The sequence below is a fragment of the Xenopus laevis genome, chromosome 9_10L, assembly GCF_017654675.1.
Source record: "Xenopus laevis strain J_2021 chromosome 9_10L, Xenopus_laevis_v10.1, whole genome shotgun sequence".
Lineage (NCBI taxonomy): Eukaryota > Metazoa > Chordata > Amphibia > Anura > Pipidae > Xenopus > Xenopus laevis.
The window spans coordinates 119,513,654-119,532,536 of record NC_054387.1 but is presented as its reverse complement, the minus strand read 5'-3'; the positions used below and the strand labels follow the sequence as shown (position 1 = coordinate 119,532,536).

The 18,883-nt window shown below is 42.1% G+C and overlaps 1 protein-coding gene across 3 annotated transcripts in view; it reads left to right on the top strand.

Moving 5' to 3' along the window:
• Positions 1-18,883, top strand: part of cacna1h.L (calcium channel, voltage-dependent, T type, alpha 1H subunit L homeolog) — a 301,235-nt gene that overhangs the window by 210,919 nt on the left and 71,433 nt on the right. For all 3 annotated transcript variants that reach the window (XM_041576396.1, XM_018236589.2, XM_041576395.1), the window contains exons 8-10: positions 2,097-2,189; positions 3,657-4,443; positions 8,328-8,728. In XM_041576396.1, coding sequence (XP_041432330.1) covers positions 2,097-2,189; positions 3,657-4,443; positions 8,328-8,728 — 1,281 coding nt within the window. The remainder of the gene's footprint in view (positions 1-2,096; positions 2,190-3,656; positions 4,444-8,327; positions 8,729-18,883) is intronic.

Below are 18,883 nucleotides of genomic sequence, written 5' to 3'. Positions count from 1 at the left end.
AGTCACTGAGAGGTTCTGGGAACAAATAAAGGGTGCATATGCTCATATTTTACAACAGAGCATCTATTATTTTCTTTTATATATACATTTCAATGATGAGTCATGGCATGTGACATCTGTAATGACTGATTATAACTGATGACAGCACTAAGCAGCATTGATAAAGATATTACTATTTCATTAAATTACCGTATGCAGTTCACTTGTGTTCTAGAGTTAGAAGATTATATTGCACTTTTGCTCCTAAGATAAAACAAACAATTTGGAGTATTTTCAAATTTCATTGAAAAGGATGCATCAAACTAACAGAAAAAAGAACTTCAGTTGCTTTAGTCATGTTTTTCAGGGATAAATCTGTTTTTGCATAAGATTTGTAACTGAGAATCTGAAAAACTTTAGCCTTCTCATAGCCATCTGTTTGGAAATGTATATGTTGTGTCACCTATGATTTGCTGCTGTGTGAGGGCCAGGGAGGTATGTGCTGTGAGATGAAATAAGAACGTCACACAAGGGTTGGGGGGCTCATTTTGAAGTCCAGTTAAGGTGAGAATGGCCATTTGCTCTCCTCCATACACCTGAAAACTAGGAATGCACCGAATGATTAGTAATTGAATTTGCATATGCAAATTAGAGGCAGGAAAGGACAGCGTCGGACTGGCCCGGTGGGATACTGGGAAAAAAACCCGGTGGGCCCCCGCCAGGCCAGACCCCATAGCTCGATCTCCTGGTCCTAATAAAAACAATTTGCGGCGCATCGCTGTGCAGCTATGTGTGCGCATGCACACTGTGTGGCTTCTTGTGCGCATGTGCAGCTTCTTGCACGCTTGTGCAACGTCGCGTTTTGGGGGCCAGGGGGTCCGGAGGGAGGCCCGGGGCAGCAAGTCCCGTAGGGCCCAGAGCATCCCAGTCCGACCCTGGGAAAGGAAGTCACGTGACTTTTCGTCACAAAACAAGGAACTCAAATCTTTTTTCCCACTTTTTCCTTTCCTTCCCCTAGTTTGCATATGTAAATTAGGATTCGGTTCGGTATTCGTCAGAATATTTCTTGAAAGATTCGTGCATTTGGCCGAATTCCAAATAGTGGATCCCTACTGAAAACCCAGCTTGAGGGTCAGTTAGGGTGAATATGTATTTGCTCTGCTATAGGGATGTCGCGGACTGTTCGCCGGCGAACTTGTTCGCGCGAACATCGGCTGTTCGCGTCCGCCGCAAGTTCGCGAACGTCGCGCGACGTTCGCCAATAGGCATTCGCGTCAAAATCGCTCGACCATTCGACCATTCGATCGCTAAAATCGAAGGATTTTCGTTCGAATTGAACGATCGAAGCCATTGGATTGAATGAAATCATTCGATCGAATGGCTTCGATCGTTCGATTCGAACGAAAATCGTTCGATCGAACGATTAAAATCCTTCGATCGTTCGAATCGAACGATTTTCGGATGTTCGAAGTTCGCGAACTGTTCGCGAACTGTTCGCATTTTCTGCCGGTGTTCGCGAATGGCGTTCGCGAACACATTATCGGCGGTTCGCTACATCCCTACTCTGCTAGATATTCTTAAAAACTATAGCTGAATGACCTTCGAGTGTTACTATATCCTATACTCAAGCTCTGCTTGAGCTAAGGGCGAACCCTGAGCAAAAGGTTGAACATTCAACTGGACCTTGAACTGCAAAAGTTTGATATCTACGACTTTAAATCAAATGTTACGTTGCCTATGAATTGTTTTTATGGATTGTCCTGGTTTTAAAGAATTACAGAAGGTTCACAATGCCCCAACAATAAACTGATAATGATAATGCCCTATAAATATATTATTATATGTAAAAATATTCTTTAGTGTTTGTGACACATGTGGTTACCAGATCACAGAACGTTCAGAAGAAACCTATTAAGAACATGTGTTGCAAGGTTAAATTAGAACCATTGCTTTTAGACGCAATCGCTTGGCAATCATGGCAGCCTGGCTAATTGCATTTGGTATGCAACCTCCAATCACAACCCACTAACCCTTGGCTGTGTTTCATTCAATCAGAACGTTGCATATATATAATCTCAGTTGACTTGGAGTGACTCTGTGTTTCTTTTCTTTTCTAGGTTATAACCCTAGAAGGATGGGTTGATATCATGTACTATGTCATGGATGCACATTCTTTTTACAATTTTATATATTTTATACTACTTATAATAGTAAGTATTACATAATTGCAGTCTATGTAATGTCCTTCATACAACCAACTTGGCATGCAAAACTTTTACTCAAGGCCTATTGGCATAGCCTGGGTCCTGATACATTAACTAACTCTCCTTAAATGGTTCTTCCCCCATTCCAAATAAACTCCACACTATTCTAACCCACCAGTTTCCAGCCCAAGAAGACACACTCACATCATTCTCCACCCGTTAGGAACAGACTTGATTTAGAATTAAACTATCATCACCAGTGTTAAGGCACCCAAACTGGAATCAGATCATGAAAATTTCTAGCACATACATCATCAACCTAATAATTTTCCTATGGTACAACCAGTTGCTTCTGTTGATAAGAGTGAGTTGTTTGCAGCAGAACTATAATGGGTGATCTTCCTAATAAAACAATCTAATCTTTCTATAGTATACAGTAGATCTTTCCATAGTAAGTTAGGTTGAAAAAGACACATGTCCATCAAGTTCAAACTTTCAAACTACATACATAACCTGCCTAACTGCCAGTTGATCCAGAGGAAGGCAAAAAAACCCACTTGAAGCCTCTCCAATTTGCCTCAGAGGGGGAAAATTCCTTCCTGACTCCAAAATGGCAATCGGACTAGTCCCTGGATCAACTTGTACTATGAGCTATCTCCCATAACCCTGTATTCCCTCACTTGCTAAAAAGCCATCCAACCCCTTCTTAAAGCTATCTAATGTATCAGCCTGTACACATCTTCACAACTTCACAGCTCTCACTGTAAAAAAACCCTTCCAAATATTTAGACGGAACCTCCTTTCTTCTAATTGGAATGGGTGACCTTTTGTCAGCTGGAAAGACCTACTGGTAAATAAAGCATTAGAGAGATTATTGTACAATCCCTTTATATATTTATACATAGGTATCATATCTCCCCTTAAGTTCCTCTTCTCCAGCGTGAACAACCCCAATTTGGCCAGTATTTAATCATAGCTAAGATTTTCCATAGCTTATACCAGCTTAGTTGCCCTTCTCTGGACCCACTCTAATACAATAATGTCCCATTTGGGCACTGGAGACCAAAACTCCACTGCATAGTCTAGATAGGGCCTTACCAGTGCTCTGTACAGAGGAAGAATAACCCCCTCCTCAGCAAATCTATACCCCATGAGTAATAAGAGCCGGTGCAACTTCAAGGGGCATAGGTTGCTTAGAATGCAGTGATGGCCACAAGAATATTATGTTCCCATGGTCTGAATATATAATTTTCCCATAGAGAACTGGTGTCAGCATTGTATCGTGATGTCATCCAGTTGAAGCCAAACATGGAAAATTATGTCAATGGGCCCATCACTGGTGCCCCCTTGAGGTCACTTTTTCAATGAGATCAATATTTCTAACTCTTTTAACAATTGTTATTGTGCCTTTTGTTCTTTTATTTTGTGTTCCTTCTTAACAGGGTGTTTTTTTGTCTGGTTTGGTTCCCCTAGGTGGGTTCTTTCTTCATGATAAACTTGTGCCTGGTTGTGATAGCAACACAGTTTTCTGAAACAAAGCAGCGTGAGAACCAGCTAATGCAGGAGCAACGGGCTCGTTATCTCTCCAACGACAGCACAATCGCCAGCTTCTCTGAGCCAGGGAGCTGCTATGAGGAGCTGCTCAAATACATCTGCCACATCTTCAGGAAGGTTAAGCGAAGGACGTTAAGACTTTATAATAATTGGCAGAACAAGCGGAGGAAAAAAGTTCAACCAAACAGCAACATGAATGGCCAAGGGCGTCACCGCAAGTGCAAGCGACGTATCACTTCCATTCATCACTTGATACACCACCACCATCATCATCACCACCATCATTACCACATTACCAACGGGAGTCCACGGGGGCCCAGATCTAGTCCGGAGATCTGTGATGTAGAGATGAAAATCATGAAGCCAAAGAATCAACTTAGGCTTCCTCCAGCATCCCCCACCCAAAGCATTTCCCCCAACAATGCATCATTCCACAGTATCTACCATGCTGACTGTCATTTAGAGGCGCCTCAGCGGAAATCAAGCAAGTCTTCCAATGCCTCCTCAAACATAAGACTGAATGTTGGGTTAAACCACAGTAACATGAACTATCCCACCATCATGCCCTCCCAAGCCAACAAAACCAGCCCTTCTACACTACCCAAAGGAAAAAGGAATGGCAGCAATGCAGTTAGTTTGCTAAGCAGCCCAGTCAGTATGAAGGTGGATTCATTTGGGAAGACCAACCACCTAGTAGGAGAGCATGGTAAGTGATGATGTTATACATCATTTTGTATTACTGGAGTAGCTTTGTCACTAGGAGTGTATTAACAGGGAAACTTTGCACAGTATAAGTTGGGGTTCAATGGGACCCTGATTGGTGAGTAGTATTAGTATATTTCAGTTCATCTTCCTGTAGGTTTGGGGACCCAAAATGATTTGCTGTTGAGCCCAGCAGCTTCTGATGACACCATATTTTGTGAACGAGGAATGGGTGGGGGTTGCATGTAGACGTCCAAATCATGGATCTCCGGTGGGTGCAGTAGTCATGTACTTACTACTTGCCTTATGGCATTAATAGTAGGATCAGTTATGTGCACTTTTGTGCTCTTGCACTTCATGAATGACACCTTTAATATCCAAGAACATCTTAAGAAGGGTTCATTCCCTGAAAAGTTGTAAAAGATGGAAGCCCTGTGTTATAGACTTGACTGTTGTCTTTCTGGTTATCTTCCCTCTACCTTCCTTATTACATTCTATATCTATCTATTTGTCTATCTATCTATCTGTCTGTCTGTCTGTCTGTCTGTCTGTCTGTCTATCTATCATCTATCCTCTATCTATCATCTATCTATTTATCTATATATCATCTATCTATCTATCTATCCATCATCTATCCTCTATCTATCTATCTATCTATCATCTCTCTATCTATCTATCTATCTATCTATCTATCTATCTATCTATCTCTCTATCTATCTATCTATCTATCTATCTATCTATCTATCTATCTATCTATCTATCTATCTATCTATCATCTATCTGTCTGTCTGTCTGTCTATCTATCATCTATCCTCTATCTATCTATCATCTATCTATCTATCTATCTATCTATCTATCTATCTATCTATCTATCTCTCTATCTCTCTCTCTCTCTCTCTCTCTCTCTCTCTCTCTCTCTCTCTATCTATCTATCTATCTATCTATCTCTATCTATCTATCTATCTATCTATCTATCTCTATCTATCTATCTATCCAGTGCAGATTTCTTTAATTTCACTAAAATGAACCTCTCTTGGTTCCTTCCTATGCTGTCATTTCAGCAATAGCAATATTTCTAGATCCCAGTCCTCATTCATATTGATTTACACCTGTTTTCTTAGATTTTTGGCTAGTGGAGGAGAACATAATCCCCCATATGTGATGGTTTAATGCACACACTTTATTAAGCACGAGGGCCAAATTCTGTTTCCTGACTTGGCTGGGTATGATCTGGCTTACATAATAATAGCTAAAAGTAATAATCACAGCTCTGAATCACTCATTACTCTGCACCTTGGCAACGTGGAATCAAATCACGAGCAATGGGTTCATAGCATGGGAACATAAACACTTAAGTATAATTGCATACATTTGAGCTACATAAATAGCTGCGTGGTGATCTGAAGAGAAACGGCTCCATTAAAGAGAGCCCAATGTCTGATATTCAGCTTTGGAAAAATGCGGCCTCTCCGGTTTCACAGAGGCCTGAATGTACTGGATACATTCTGAGATTGCTAGCCATTGTATTTTCTTTTTCAATATATACATGAGGTGTCATTATGGTAGAACAAATCCTCTAAATTGTACTCAATATGTAATGGATCCGTTGCACAAATAGTCTTTCTATTTCTTTTTCATACCATTATTTTAGATATTTATCTTTTATAGTTGACATTTTTCCCCACACTTTATTATTTTTCTTACCTTTCCAGCATCATTACCTTTTAGGGAGGATTTACTTGGAGCTATGGTAGAACTTGATGGAAATGTTTATTTTTCTTTGAAATGCTAAGAAATGATGAAATGCAACGAACAGCCAGAGACATTAGGTTACCAATCTGACTCCGCATATTGGCACCACCAGTGCTTTAACCTTGTCACCCTTATTTACCCTCAAAATAGGCTTTTAAGGTGTCTCTAAAACTCTGATCCCCAACCAGGTGTTCATAAGCAATATGCTTCTCATCAAGCGCTTTGATGTTGCTCCCGGTGGCCTCAAAGTGCTGATTTTTGGATTTCTGACTTGGAGGCATAAATACCAGGTTTACTGCCAAACAGACTGACCTGTAGCTTGGCAATCCAACAGGGGCTACCAAATAATCAATTACAGCCCTTAGGAACTTTTTCTTGTTTCTCCCAAGCTGTTTTATATATTTAAATGTGGCTCATGGGTTGGGAACCCCTGATCTAGAAGAATAAATAGGTTTTCCACCCAGGGAGGTCCAATACTACTACTTAAAAGGTATACATTCTCTAAAACTGACTCTTGTGTGTCCCCTAGCTCTCCAAAGTTAGCAGCCCTGGTTAAGCATGTACTGTATGCATAAGGATCAGGGTCAGACTGGCCTGCTAGAGTGCCAAAGGATCTCCAATATCCAGGAGGTTCCAGTCATGGAAGATTACCATTAGCCCTTTCTAATTTCCACCGTAAGCCTAGATAACCTCCATACTATTTGGTACTGTCTCCATAAAAAGCCCAATCCCATACTAAGGAGTATTTTTCAATCCTCCATTCTTTAGTCATACCTTCAAGCACACAGGGGTACTCCAACTAGGGGGCAGCACCCCACAGGTGACCAGGGCTAGCAACTGCTCCTGGAAACTTTAAGAGGAAATCTGGCTTTTAAAGCTGAATTTCAGCTTCTCTAGTGCATAGAGCTTTCATCACTAGCGATTAGCAATGCTTCTCCTCCTCTCCCATGTAGGAGTACAAAAGAGTAAGCACAGCGAGTGTGGCATTACGTAGCCCCCTCATGGTGGCAATGAGGGCAGAATCACCCCTGCAAGTGCTATAAAAGTCATATCATTGGTATCCATACATTATTATGACATGGCTGCTTGCTAATATTACACTATATATATGTAAATATCAGTGGTTCGAACCAAGCATATAAAACCAAGAAGGGAGAGTCAAGTGTAAACAGAGCAGATATGATTCATTCTGGCAGTGTCGGACTGGGATACCAGGGGCCCACCAGAAAACCTTAGGTTGAGGGCCCACTTTCCAAACTTTTATACCTCCTCTCCTCACTCAACCTCTTTATTCTCCTAGTCTCTTTTCTCTACATACTATACTCTACAGTATTCTTCCATTATCAAGCCTCTTTATTCCCATAAAGAAATAGAGAATGACCATGAAACAGGCCAAAGGTTAGAAGCAGGAGGGCCCACTGACATCTTGGCCCACCGTTAGTTTTCCTGGTATCCCAGTTGGCCAGTCCGACACTGCATTCTGGAGTTTTCTCCAGCATCAGTTGGGCCCCTGGCCCAGGTAAAAGTGAATTACAGAAGAAATATCAACTGTATTTCTTTCTTTATAAATTGCATTTGCAAAGCTTGTACTTTACGTGAGTGAAATAAAACGAACCTCTTCCCTTATATAAAGGGTAAAAAGTTGGGAAGTGGCAAAATTTGAGATGTTACTGTGCATTCAGCAATCCCCTGCTTCCCAGTATTTATGTTGGGAACTGGCCTCGGGGGATAACACCTTTAAACAGTTCCTTTTGACAGCAGATACTGTACGTTCAGATGAAAGCAGCTACTGACGCTCTAATTGGCACTTGTATGTATAGAATTGAGAGTTTGCAGGGTGCCGGAGCTGTGTCAGCAACAAAAGCGGCTGTGTCTTCTTGATTGATTAAAATGACATTTTCTTTCATTATGCAGCAAGAGTTCCTCTTTAAAGGAATGTTAAAGAGATACGATTACCAGTCAAAGGCTTTATGCATTAATGGTACAGTTTCTTTACCGGCTGTTTGTATTAGTTGAAACATTTCCAATATTACCCAGCAAGTCCAGTTGCTTTGGACTTATCACCACTACATACTAAATATCGGATGAATGAAAATGTTCCTAGACACATACCTTCACTTTATTCTCTCTTTACAGGCCTGTGCAGGAGTTCCAGTAAGCTTTCCGGATTGAGTGTTCCATGTTCCTTGCCGAGCCCTCAGCCAAGCCCTCTACTGTGTGAAATCCAAAGCTGCCCGTACTGTGCAAACCTCTTGGAGAATCCTGATTTGGAGATAAGCGACTCTGAGAGTTGTGAGTCGGATTCTAATGGGGTCTATGAATTTACCCAGGACTTGAGGCATGGAGACCAAAGAGACCAGGTGCCGAAAGGTAGAAAGCTCAAGAAGAAACCAAAAGAGGCCAACAAAGTGTATAAGCTCTGGGAAGAGTTCACTGTCCGACTGAAAAGGATTGTGGACAGCAAATATTTCAACCGCGGGATTATGATTGCCATCTTGATCAACACGCTGAGTATGGGGATTGAGTATCATGAACAGGTAGGTTATCTGACTCTCAAAGTCCCATGTGGCTTATGTATTCTTCTAGGGTGATATAATGTTTTACTGTCTGGGGCAAAAGCCTTGTATAAAATTGTATAGAGTATTTTCAGCGTTGGTCCTGCTTAAAGGTTTGCTATGGCCTTCTTTTTAATGTATTTGTACAATGTAGGGTAGGCCAAACACACACCATGCAGTCTGGTCAACGTTCTTCTAAAAGAAGAAGTCAGAGGAGAGTTGAGTAGATAAATATCAGGGCAACTGCTTTGTTGAGAGCACTTCAGTCTCAGTTAACAGGTTTTCCCTTGCAACACCCTTACACCATACCTACTGTGCCTACCCTACTTGATTAATTAATACAATATGTTAAGGAGGTATGTTAATGAGCTGGCCAGACCCAGGTGGAAGATGGGAAACTCACTGACTTTTGAGTGGGCTGGGGCAGGCCTGGACTGGCAATTTGTGAATTCTGGCAAATGCCAGAGGCGCTGCTGTAAGATGCCATAGAATGTCACTATATAGTGGGCTAGTGGGGGGCTTTTTTGACCTCCGTGTATTTGGAATGCCAGGGCCTATATTTTGACTCCCAGTCCAGATCTGGCTGCGGGAGGGGTAACAGTATAGTATACTCCCAGCAGTGTGTGTGCAAAAAGATCATGTTCCTCGAGGTTTGGAAAATTGATGTGTGTGAAAATGGACGATAGAAATTTTGCAGAGTCCCCAGAAACAGTGGAATAACTATAAAGGAAGCAGACCCAGCGGCCACATGGGGGTCTGGACCACGGGGTCTGCATCCTCTATAATTCTAATAATCCCCCCTCCCCACTCGTGCTCTTACCAACTCTGGCATAAGTGGCCAGGAAGCGGCAGTTGTAAATCGGTGGGGGGAGGGCCAGTTAGGGGCTGCTGTATGTTTGGGACCCTCAGGCAGGACCGCCATCAGAAATCGCAGGGCCCCATACGACAAAATTTCCTGGGCTGCACCCACCTCACCTACAGGTCCGCCCTCCCCACAGGTCCGCCCCCCACCACACAGTAAAAAAACAAAAAAAATATTGGTGGCTAGGCTTCCTACATGTTAATAAAAAATAAAAAGATATTGGTGGTCAGGGCCCCCCATAAAAAACATTTGTGGCCAGGGCCCCCATTAAAAAATATTAGTGGCTAGGACCCCACATGAGAAAAGAAAAATTGGTGGCCAGGCCCCCCCCCCACATTATGAGAAAATTGGTGGCCAGGGCCCCTGAAACGTCCATTCCTTCCCGAAGTCAGCAGCTCTCAGAAAGATGGGGGGCCTGGCTAATCAAGTAAGTGTGGCAGGGCCCCCCTTACCCTCAGGGCCCCCTATAACTCTCCCCCCTATCCCCCCCTGATGGCTGCCCTGCCCTCAGGAGAGGCACAGTTGTTATTCCGCTGCCCAGAAATGTCTAGTTGCCCCACTGGCCCCATGTGAAATTTCAAATATTGCCAGTGGGCCAGCTAGACGTTTGATAGTGAAATTGTGGCTTATTCCCAAACACAAGTGCAACTGCAAAGAGCTGACACAAAGTTGGATGCTATACTATAACGTGTCCATAGGTACCTCTTTGCTTAAGTGCCCCTTTGCAACGTACCCACCCTGCTCTGTTGCAGGCAATTGTGTGCATTGATACAGGGGAACCCTATAATTACCAGCAACTGGGATCTGACTTGGCCTTCAAGGGTTCCCTCACTGCATTTTGGATTTTCCAAACTTTAGAAGTTGTACATTCTGCCCTGTTATATTTCATTCTATGTATCAGTTTTGTAGAAAAGGCAATGGTGGGAAGATGTGTCATGCTACAGTGTTCAGCTTCATGGCCAGATATATATTGCTTCCACTTGGATCAGGCAGTTGCCAAACGGTTTCACATTTGTCGCACTATGGGTTTCTAGAGCTCTAAAAGGTCAGGACATGCCTCTTAGCCTTTGAAAACCTCTCAACAGAGAAACAGGGAGACAATTAATTGATGCTGAAATTTTGCCTTCGATTATATTGTCCGGACATCTCTGCGTCTGTAGCCATGACCCACCCTGGGGTCCTGGGCAAATGTGATTCACCCTGTGTATGTATTCCTGCAAGGATGCTAATTAGAAGATTGCAGGGCACCGTTCATTAGCAGAATTGCTGATATTTGAAAGGTTAATTGGCTGTTTCTTTCGTTGTGTGCCAAAACTTGAGAATGAAAGAGCTTTGCTAGGGAACGCAAAGGCTAATTTGTCCTTGTTTTGGTTACTGACTGTTGGAATAAACATATGGTTTCTTTTTTGTTTTACTTCTGTCATGAGAAATGTGTGATTAATATCAGGGCACTTTGTTACAAGGGAGCAGTTGGGCCACTAGTCATTTTTACAGTTCTCTTTGCAGACAAAGAAAGAGTGCTTAGTACAGGGAATACCTACTGTATGCTGGCAATGTTTTAGGGGGAATCTCTCTGTACAGGCTATGAGCAAACGCAGGGGGCTGTTCCTGCAGAATTGTGCTTAGTACAGGGGAATACCTATACTGCTATAGTTTTATGGGATCTCTATGAGCAAACTTAGGGGGCTGTTCCTGCAGAATTGTACTTAGTACAGGGTAGGGTTGCCACCTTTTATAAACATTTTTACTGGCTGCTGGGGGCGGGGCCTCAAAGGGGCGGGATGTGACGTCAAAAGGGGCGGGACGTGATGTCAAAAGGGGCGGGGCCACGCCATGGACGCTAGAAGAGGCAAAAGAAAAGGTAAGTTGCAGGGGATTGGGGGCGATTAGGGGCAGGCCGAGGGCTCCTTTTGATCGTATTACAAATTTACCGGCAGCTATATTGCCGGTAAATTTGTAATACCGGCCCCGGCCTTGGCAGGTATTTTACCGGCTAGGCCGGTAAAATACCGGCCGGGTGGCAACCCTAGTATAGGGGAATACCTTTGCTGCCATAGTTTTATGGGCTCTCTCTCTATACAGACTTTGAGCAAACTTAGGGGACTGTTCCTGTAGAACTGTGCCTAGTACAGGGGAATACCTATGCTGGTATAGTTATAGGGGTATCACTCTCTACAGACTATGAGCAAACTTAGGGACTGTTCCTGCAGACTTGTGCTTAGTACATAGGAATCTACCTATACCTATGCTGTCATAGTTTTAGGGGGTATTTTTCGGTACTATGGGCAAACTTGCCTCTATGGTAAAAAAAACCTACTTCACCTGTTGCCTACTGCTGTACAATCCGGCAACAGAGACAAGGGGTCCATCGATTAGTACAAGACAGAATTGACGTCACATGCAGGCATGTTGTGCAGAAATGTCACATCCACTGACATCACACACGGCGCTCACAGGTCCAGTGCCTAGGGCAGCACTGGACCTGAATATGCTACTGACTACAGGGATCTCTGTAGAGACTATGAACATATGTAATGGCAGAATTGTGCTTAGTACAGTAATATTTTGTTATCCCCCTTGCTGCCATCTTGCACAACAGAGAGTATTCTGACTCCAATTGCTGTGATAATGGCTGAGTTCCCCCATGAGACCCCCCTGCTGAGCCTGTATGGAGCTGGTAACAACCACAGGGGGCAATCTTTGCCAGATAACTGAACTCACCAGACACTTGGAATCCACAAAGCGCTTTATTTGGGTTGGATGGACAAATGTAGGAGTGGATGCACAAGTGTTGCAGGTCAAAAAGAATATTTCTTTTCCAAACCTCAGAGTAGCTCCTCAATCATGGAAGGCAGGAACACAAAAGTATGATGGGAGGAACTGACGTCACACATGAGGAAAGGGAATAGTAGGGTTTTACAAAAAAGGCATATAGCCTGCTGTATTGCTTTGGTCACTAGGTGGCAGTGAAATAATGGGTAAGCATAAGCAAATAAAACAGAGGCTTTGGGAGGACAAGAGAAAGGCTGTGGCCAGATAGCTTGAGACAATGGCGGCAAAGTCAAAACTAAAATGCAAGCCAAACCAATAAAAATGGAATGGAATGTTTGGGAGACACAGAAAAACATAATCATATACTACCATAAAAAAATGAAGCTATAATTGCCCTCGAAACTGAAAATCAGTCCTGTGGGCTTCTCTGCATGAAGCCATAAAATGGTGGCATACTGGCATTCCACAGCGCGCGGTTTTGATGGTATCAGCAGAGTCTATGATTCCCACAGGGATCCTGGCTGACACGGTGACAGATGGGGGAATGGGACTTGGTGACACATAAAGCTTCAGATTAAAATGTCAGATTTAGAAAAGCAATAAACAAAGAAATTGTAATGGTATGAGTTACACTGTGGAAAAGGAACGAGCCGGGAAACTCCCACTCTTACTGTCGCTTCAGCATCTTTATCCACCCACTGCTGTATCTGAGCACCCAAGGGGAATTGCATGGCACTCTCAGGCTTAGCTCAGGCTCATACACAGCCAAGATACCGTTTTATATGAAAAATAGATATGGAATTTTTATAAGGGAGGAATCAAACTAAACCCCCTGCAACAGCGATCTTTTACATAAAAATATAGGGGTAGCAACTACATCTGTAACCCTAAGTGGGCACCAAGGCATACTACATAACATTTGATTCCCAAAAACAGGGCACACATATACTCCCCCCTCAATCGCACAACCCCGGAAAAGTATGAAATTCCACCCCCTTTCTAATAAGACCAGCCTTTGGGGTGTCCTTTATTCAAGATAGTCTTAGTTTTTTTTTACCATGGGCTTTTAGCCTTTATCTATGGTTAAATAAAAAATTATAATGATGTAGAAGATTCAAGATTTTGGTTGGGGATAACTAAAATCTGGGTGACTTGAAGAGGTCCATCATAATCCCTTCTAAGGGCTAAGAACCTTCTACATTTTAAAGTGGGAAGGAGTAGAACAAACCTATAAGCACTTAGACAACCAAAACAATCATATGTCTTAAAAATGCTGCCCCAAGTTCCCAAGTTCTTCAAAGAGCCGAATGGGTTACTCACAAAACGATGTATCTCAAAAGAAAAATCTATCCTGTCAAAGAAAGATTTCGGACTGTGATGCGGAAACATTGCTCAGAGCTGCTCTGCAGGTTTTGAGGAAATTTCCATTCCACTTGAAAGAAGCCGTGAGGTCTATCATCTGCAAAAAGATAGGCAAGGATCCTCACAAACAATACTCTCATTTAGATGTTCCTGCCTGTATTTCTTCAGAGGGAGAGCACAAGGCCATCAAAAGATTTTACTTGCATCAAAATCTAAATGAATCTGACTGGATGGGAGCCTGAATAAACATTCCGTTTTATTTCCACTTAAAAGCTAAAACTTTCATTAGCATTTTAATAAAATATCTGTGTTTTTTTGCACCAGAAGCCAAGCTGCGTGTGAAAGGAACTTGGTGAACAATAGATGTCTTTAGAAGCCTGCAAGCCCATTAATAATGTTCACTTCCCATTCCTCCCTTATCTGGTTCTTGGAAGCAAGAGGTGTTTGCTGCATTTTTTATTAACCAATTCTGAAACAAAATGAGGCCAACTCAATAGCACGTGGCACATTCATGGAACAGCTGTTGAGTAAGGTGCACAAACTAGTTAATAAATAAACTTTATTCAATGTTGAATAGTTAAGTGATATTGAACCATACAGGGTAATGTCCACAATGTATTGTTATTTAATAATTAGTTATGAATTTATTAGTTTCTATAGAAAAAATACAAGTTATATAACCTGATGCTACAAACAGGAATCACATGGTGAATCACTAGATCAGGAAGTCTAGAGGAGCAGGTCAATGCATGGCGTGTCACTAGATGAGGAAGTCTAGAATTCTGCATCACTAGATAAGGAAATCTAGAGGTGCAGGCCAATGCATGGTGCATCACTAGATGAGGAAGTCTACAGGAGCTGGCCAATGAATGGTGCATCACTAGATGAGGAAGTCTAGAGGAGCAGGCCAAGGCACGGTGAATCACTAGATGAGGAGGTCTAGAGGAGAAGGTCAGGGCACGGTGAATCACTAGATGAAGAAGCCTAAAGGAGCAGGCCAAGGCATGGTGCATATCTAGATGAGGAAGTCTAGAGGAGCAGGCCAAGGCACAGTGAATCACTAGATGATGAAGTCTAAAGGAGCAGGCCAAGGCATGGTGCATTTCTAGATGAGGAAGTCTAGAGGAGCAGGCCAAGGCACAGTGAATCACTAGATGATGAAATCTAGAGGAGCTGACCAATGCATGGTGCATCAATAGATGAGGAAGTCTAGAAGAGCAGAAGGTGTAGGAAGTTTAGAGGAACTGTAAAAAGCATGGTGCATTACTAGATCATGAGGAATCGGGCAGTCAGTGCATTGTGCATCATTAGATGTTGAATAGAACAATTGCTGTCCAGTGCACAGTGTGTTCTAGATGACAGGGTAAAGGGGAGTCGGCCAGTACATGGTGCACCACTAAATGAAAAGATAAAGAGGAGCTGGGCAATGCATTGTACATCACTAGATGATGAGGTGAAGAATAGCCAGCCAGTGCATGGTGCCATACTAGATGAAGTGGAGAGGAGCTGGCTGGTGCATCTCTAGATGATGAAGTGAAGCTTACCTGCTGTAGCGCCTCTATACTTGCTACACTTTCCGATTGTTCTGGCTGTTGCCCAAAAAGAACAGAACAATATTACAGTGGCCTAACATGTATGCCTAGTCATATGGTATCTGTATGTTTGGCCCACAGGCCAAGCAGTCATTTACTGAAGAGTATTGCCCAGTTTATTGCCATCCTCAGTCAGCATCCAACAGCACCCGCTGTTTTTGTGTGACTTTGCAAGATATGTTGTGGCACTATAGTCTATCACCCACTAGAGGGCTGGTAGTTTCAAAGCACTAGATAATTGGCACTGTTCCAGTGTTAGAAAGGCTGCATGAGTCGTCTCAGATTTATTGCAGCTTGTCTTCAGCAGAACAATTGGCTTTACCTTGTAGGTGCCAGAAAGCTTGCGGGGCAGATAGATAAAAGGATTAAGTTGATCTAATAAAGGCAGGCAGCTTTTAGTGAAAACTAGCTGCCTGGCTTGGGAACTGTCCGAGAACCTCCATGTGTTATGGACCTATACATAATAAACAAACCAAACCCAAAGGTACATTTAGTAGACCATACCATATTACACCCTTGATCTACCCAAAACACCACTTGTCATAGGGTAACCTTGCCGCTTTTGGTTCTGCTTGCTGAAACTATCTTAGCACGTTCATGACAGTTGTCAAGTTTGGGTACAATGATCCCACAGTGATTATGTGGAAGGCTTAAGGTCGCCATTTATGGGCCCCTTAGGTAGCCCCTTCAGACTGAGTTGGCAGCTTATCCACCTGCTTTTCTGATCATTGGACCTAGGGCTGAACCTCTGCCCATGTATGACCACCTTTAGAGTGCTTCTGGCACTGGGGTAGAGAAGTGCGAGGAAAGAGCACCGGTAATTGTAGTTCATGAACAGCTGCAAAGTCCCTAGTCAAGTGGACCTTCTTATCTCTTGACAGACAAAGCATTACAAGAGGAAACAGATCCCTATCTAGAGTGCCAAAGGTTCCCAGCCTGGAGCCATAATAGGGCTCATGATGTTTGTTTACTGTTTATCAGACATGATTCACCATCACTGCTGTGATCATTTATTTCACTTGGAGCAGCCGAGAGGAGGTGGAACAGGCTTATGTTGTTTCCTTAATACAGAACAAAATAACAACAGATGTTTGGAAACCATTAAAGTGAAATGAGCTGAAAATGAAGGTTTCCTGTTTTATTTTTATTTTATTCTCCTACTTTTTAAGTAAAAAAAAAAAACATGATGACACTTGTAAAAATGTAAGAACAGCGGAGACTTACGTGGCAAACAGTTGAAAGAAAGAACAGCTGCGGACAGCTCAATTCTACAGCTTGAGGGACTCACAAACATCCCTAATTAATTCTTCTTCTGCTTGTGATAAGCTTCTGAAGCTTTGTACCCCCCCTACCTCCCGTATATGTTATCTGATACACATTGGAATGATTAATGTCTCTGTTTATCATTCATGATGATGTTCCGCTGATTTTCCGTAATTATAAAGTATGAGGAGATGTTTTATTGTGTTCCAGTAAGGGACTGCTGTATTGTATTGTGTCATCATGAAAAGGTTGCACAGGTTGGGGATAGGAGCCTTTGCAAAGGACAAGGCATTTTTTGGGAGATTTGTCACCCATGGTAGCAAAATTTTAGCTGGGGCAACAAATCTCTCCATGTGTCATTGCCCTTTAGCTTCACTAGCCAGTAGCAGCCCAGAACACACTGAGCATGTGCAGTGCCACTGCCACACAAAAGATGGCCTTCAAGATCCAAGTTGTGAGCTGCTGGGGACAACTTTGAAGGCAAGGATCATTACTGTTATAGGGTTGTTGAACCTCTGGGCTCGTACAGTAAGTTCAGTAAATAAAATCCACATGTAGGGAAACACACATGGTTTGTTAAACCTAAACTGGCATGATTTTTTATTTTTGGAAATATGTACACTTACGGCATCCCTGGTGGGCTCTATCTCATTTAAAGGCATACTGTCATGGGAAAAAAACATTTTTTTCAAAATGAATCAGTTAATAGTGCTGCTCCAGCAGAAATCTGCACTGAAATCCATTTCTCAAAAGAGCAAACAGATTTTTTTATATAAAATTTTGAAATCTGACATGGGGCTAGACATTTTGTCCATTTCCCAGTTGCCCCAAGTCATGTGACTTGTGCCTGCACTTTAGGAGAGAAATGCTTTCTGGCATTGAAATGGATTTCAGTGCAGAATTCTGCTGGAGCAGCACTATTAACTGATTCATTTTGAATTTTTTTTTTCCCATGACAGTATGCCTTTAAATGAGATAGAGCCCACCAGGGATGCCGTAAGTGTACATATTTCCAAAAATAAAAAATCATGCCAGTATCCCTTTAACCATTATATGATTTCCATATCTACCAAGGAAGAGGAGATCAGACAATAATCCCACTGTTTTTCTCTGCTATGCAGCTCCCATGAGAGGAGACGGTTCACTAATAAATCAGTTGATTTTAGGAGGAAGGGTTGACCTAAGGAATATTGGGTCCCCAGATGCCTACATGACCACAATCTGCCCTGAACCCAATTTTGGCAGGAAAACCCACCACCTCCATAGTTGTCTTGGTCCTTCTCTTTGGTTTGGTGTGTGACAAGAGTCCTGTCTGTCCTTCCTGATGGCAACCATGCTGGGAGGTGTACTGTACAACAAGAACAGCTGAAATTGGAAGAAAATAAAAAGAAAAAAACACTACTGTTTCAGGTTTTGTCGTTTTACCCTATTATACCTGCGGCCACCCACTTTTCCAACCTACACAATTACCTACACAATTGCTTTTTGGAACCATTGTATATAGACCCTTGAAAAATTGATATATGTTTATATACTTTTATATATGACAGTTCCCAAAGAAGGACCTACCATAAAGTAGGTGGAGCTTAAGGAGGATTAAGGCCTTTTCAATGCATAACCGGTCATGGTTTGTGTTGATTGAGGTAGAGCCTAAAGGGTTTTTTTATCATCACTTATTTATTATAAGGCCAAACTTTAGAATAATGTGCATTTTTTTTAAACTCAAATAAATTTGTTTAATTCACAATTTGAATAGTATATCATTTTTGAAAAAAATGTGAATGTATAGAATTTGGTCGAATTGTGCAGACCCGAAAATTCGAATCGAATTCGAACTCTGGGAAAAAAACCATAATATTGTGCTTCAAATTTTTTTTGACGCGCATCAATTTTGTTCTCCCATTGGTGTCTATGGGCGTCATTTTCACGGTGAACCATGGCAAAAATGTGCTTATCACTACTATTAACATCTTGAAATAGTTCAAAGGACCTCTGCCATTGACGTTTTTATTAACATGTATTTATATAGCGCCAACATATTGCGTAGCACTGGGTTTTAGGTGGAGAACATTCTAATTTTTGAAGGGTCTAACTATAATAAACCTCACATTTAAATTCAAATTCGAATTGGTGGTTTTAAATTCGAATTTGAGTTTTGACCAAAAAAATTTGAAAATTTGAAATCTAATTTACCATTAACCTTAGTAAATCTGTCCCTAGGTGTCCATATTTCTCAATCATTAAAAGAAAGTGGTAATTAGCCTTTACATTTTTATCACGATTCAG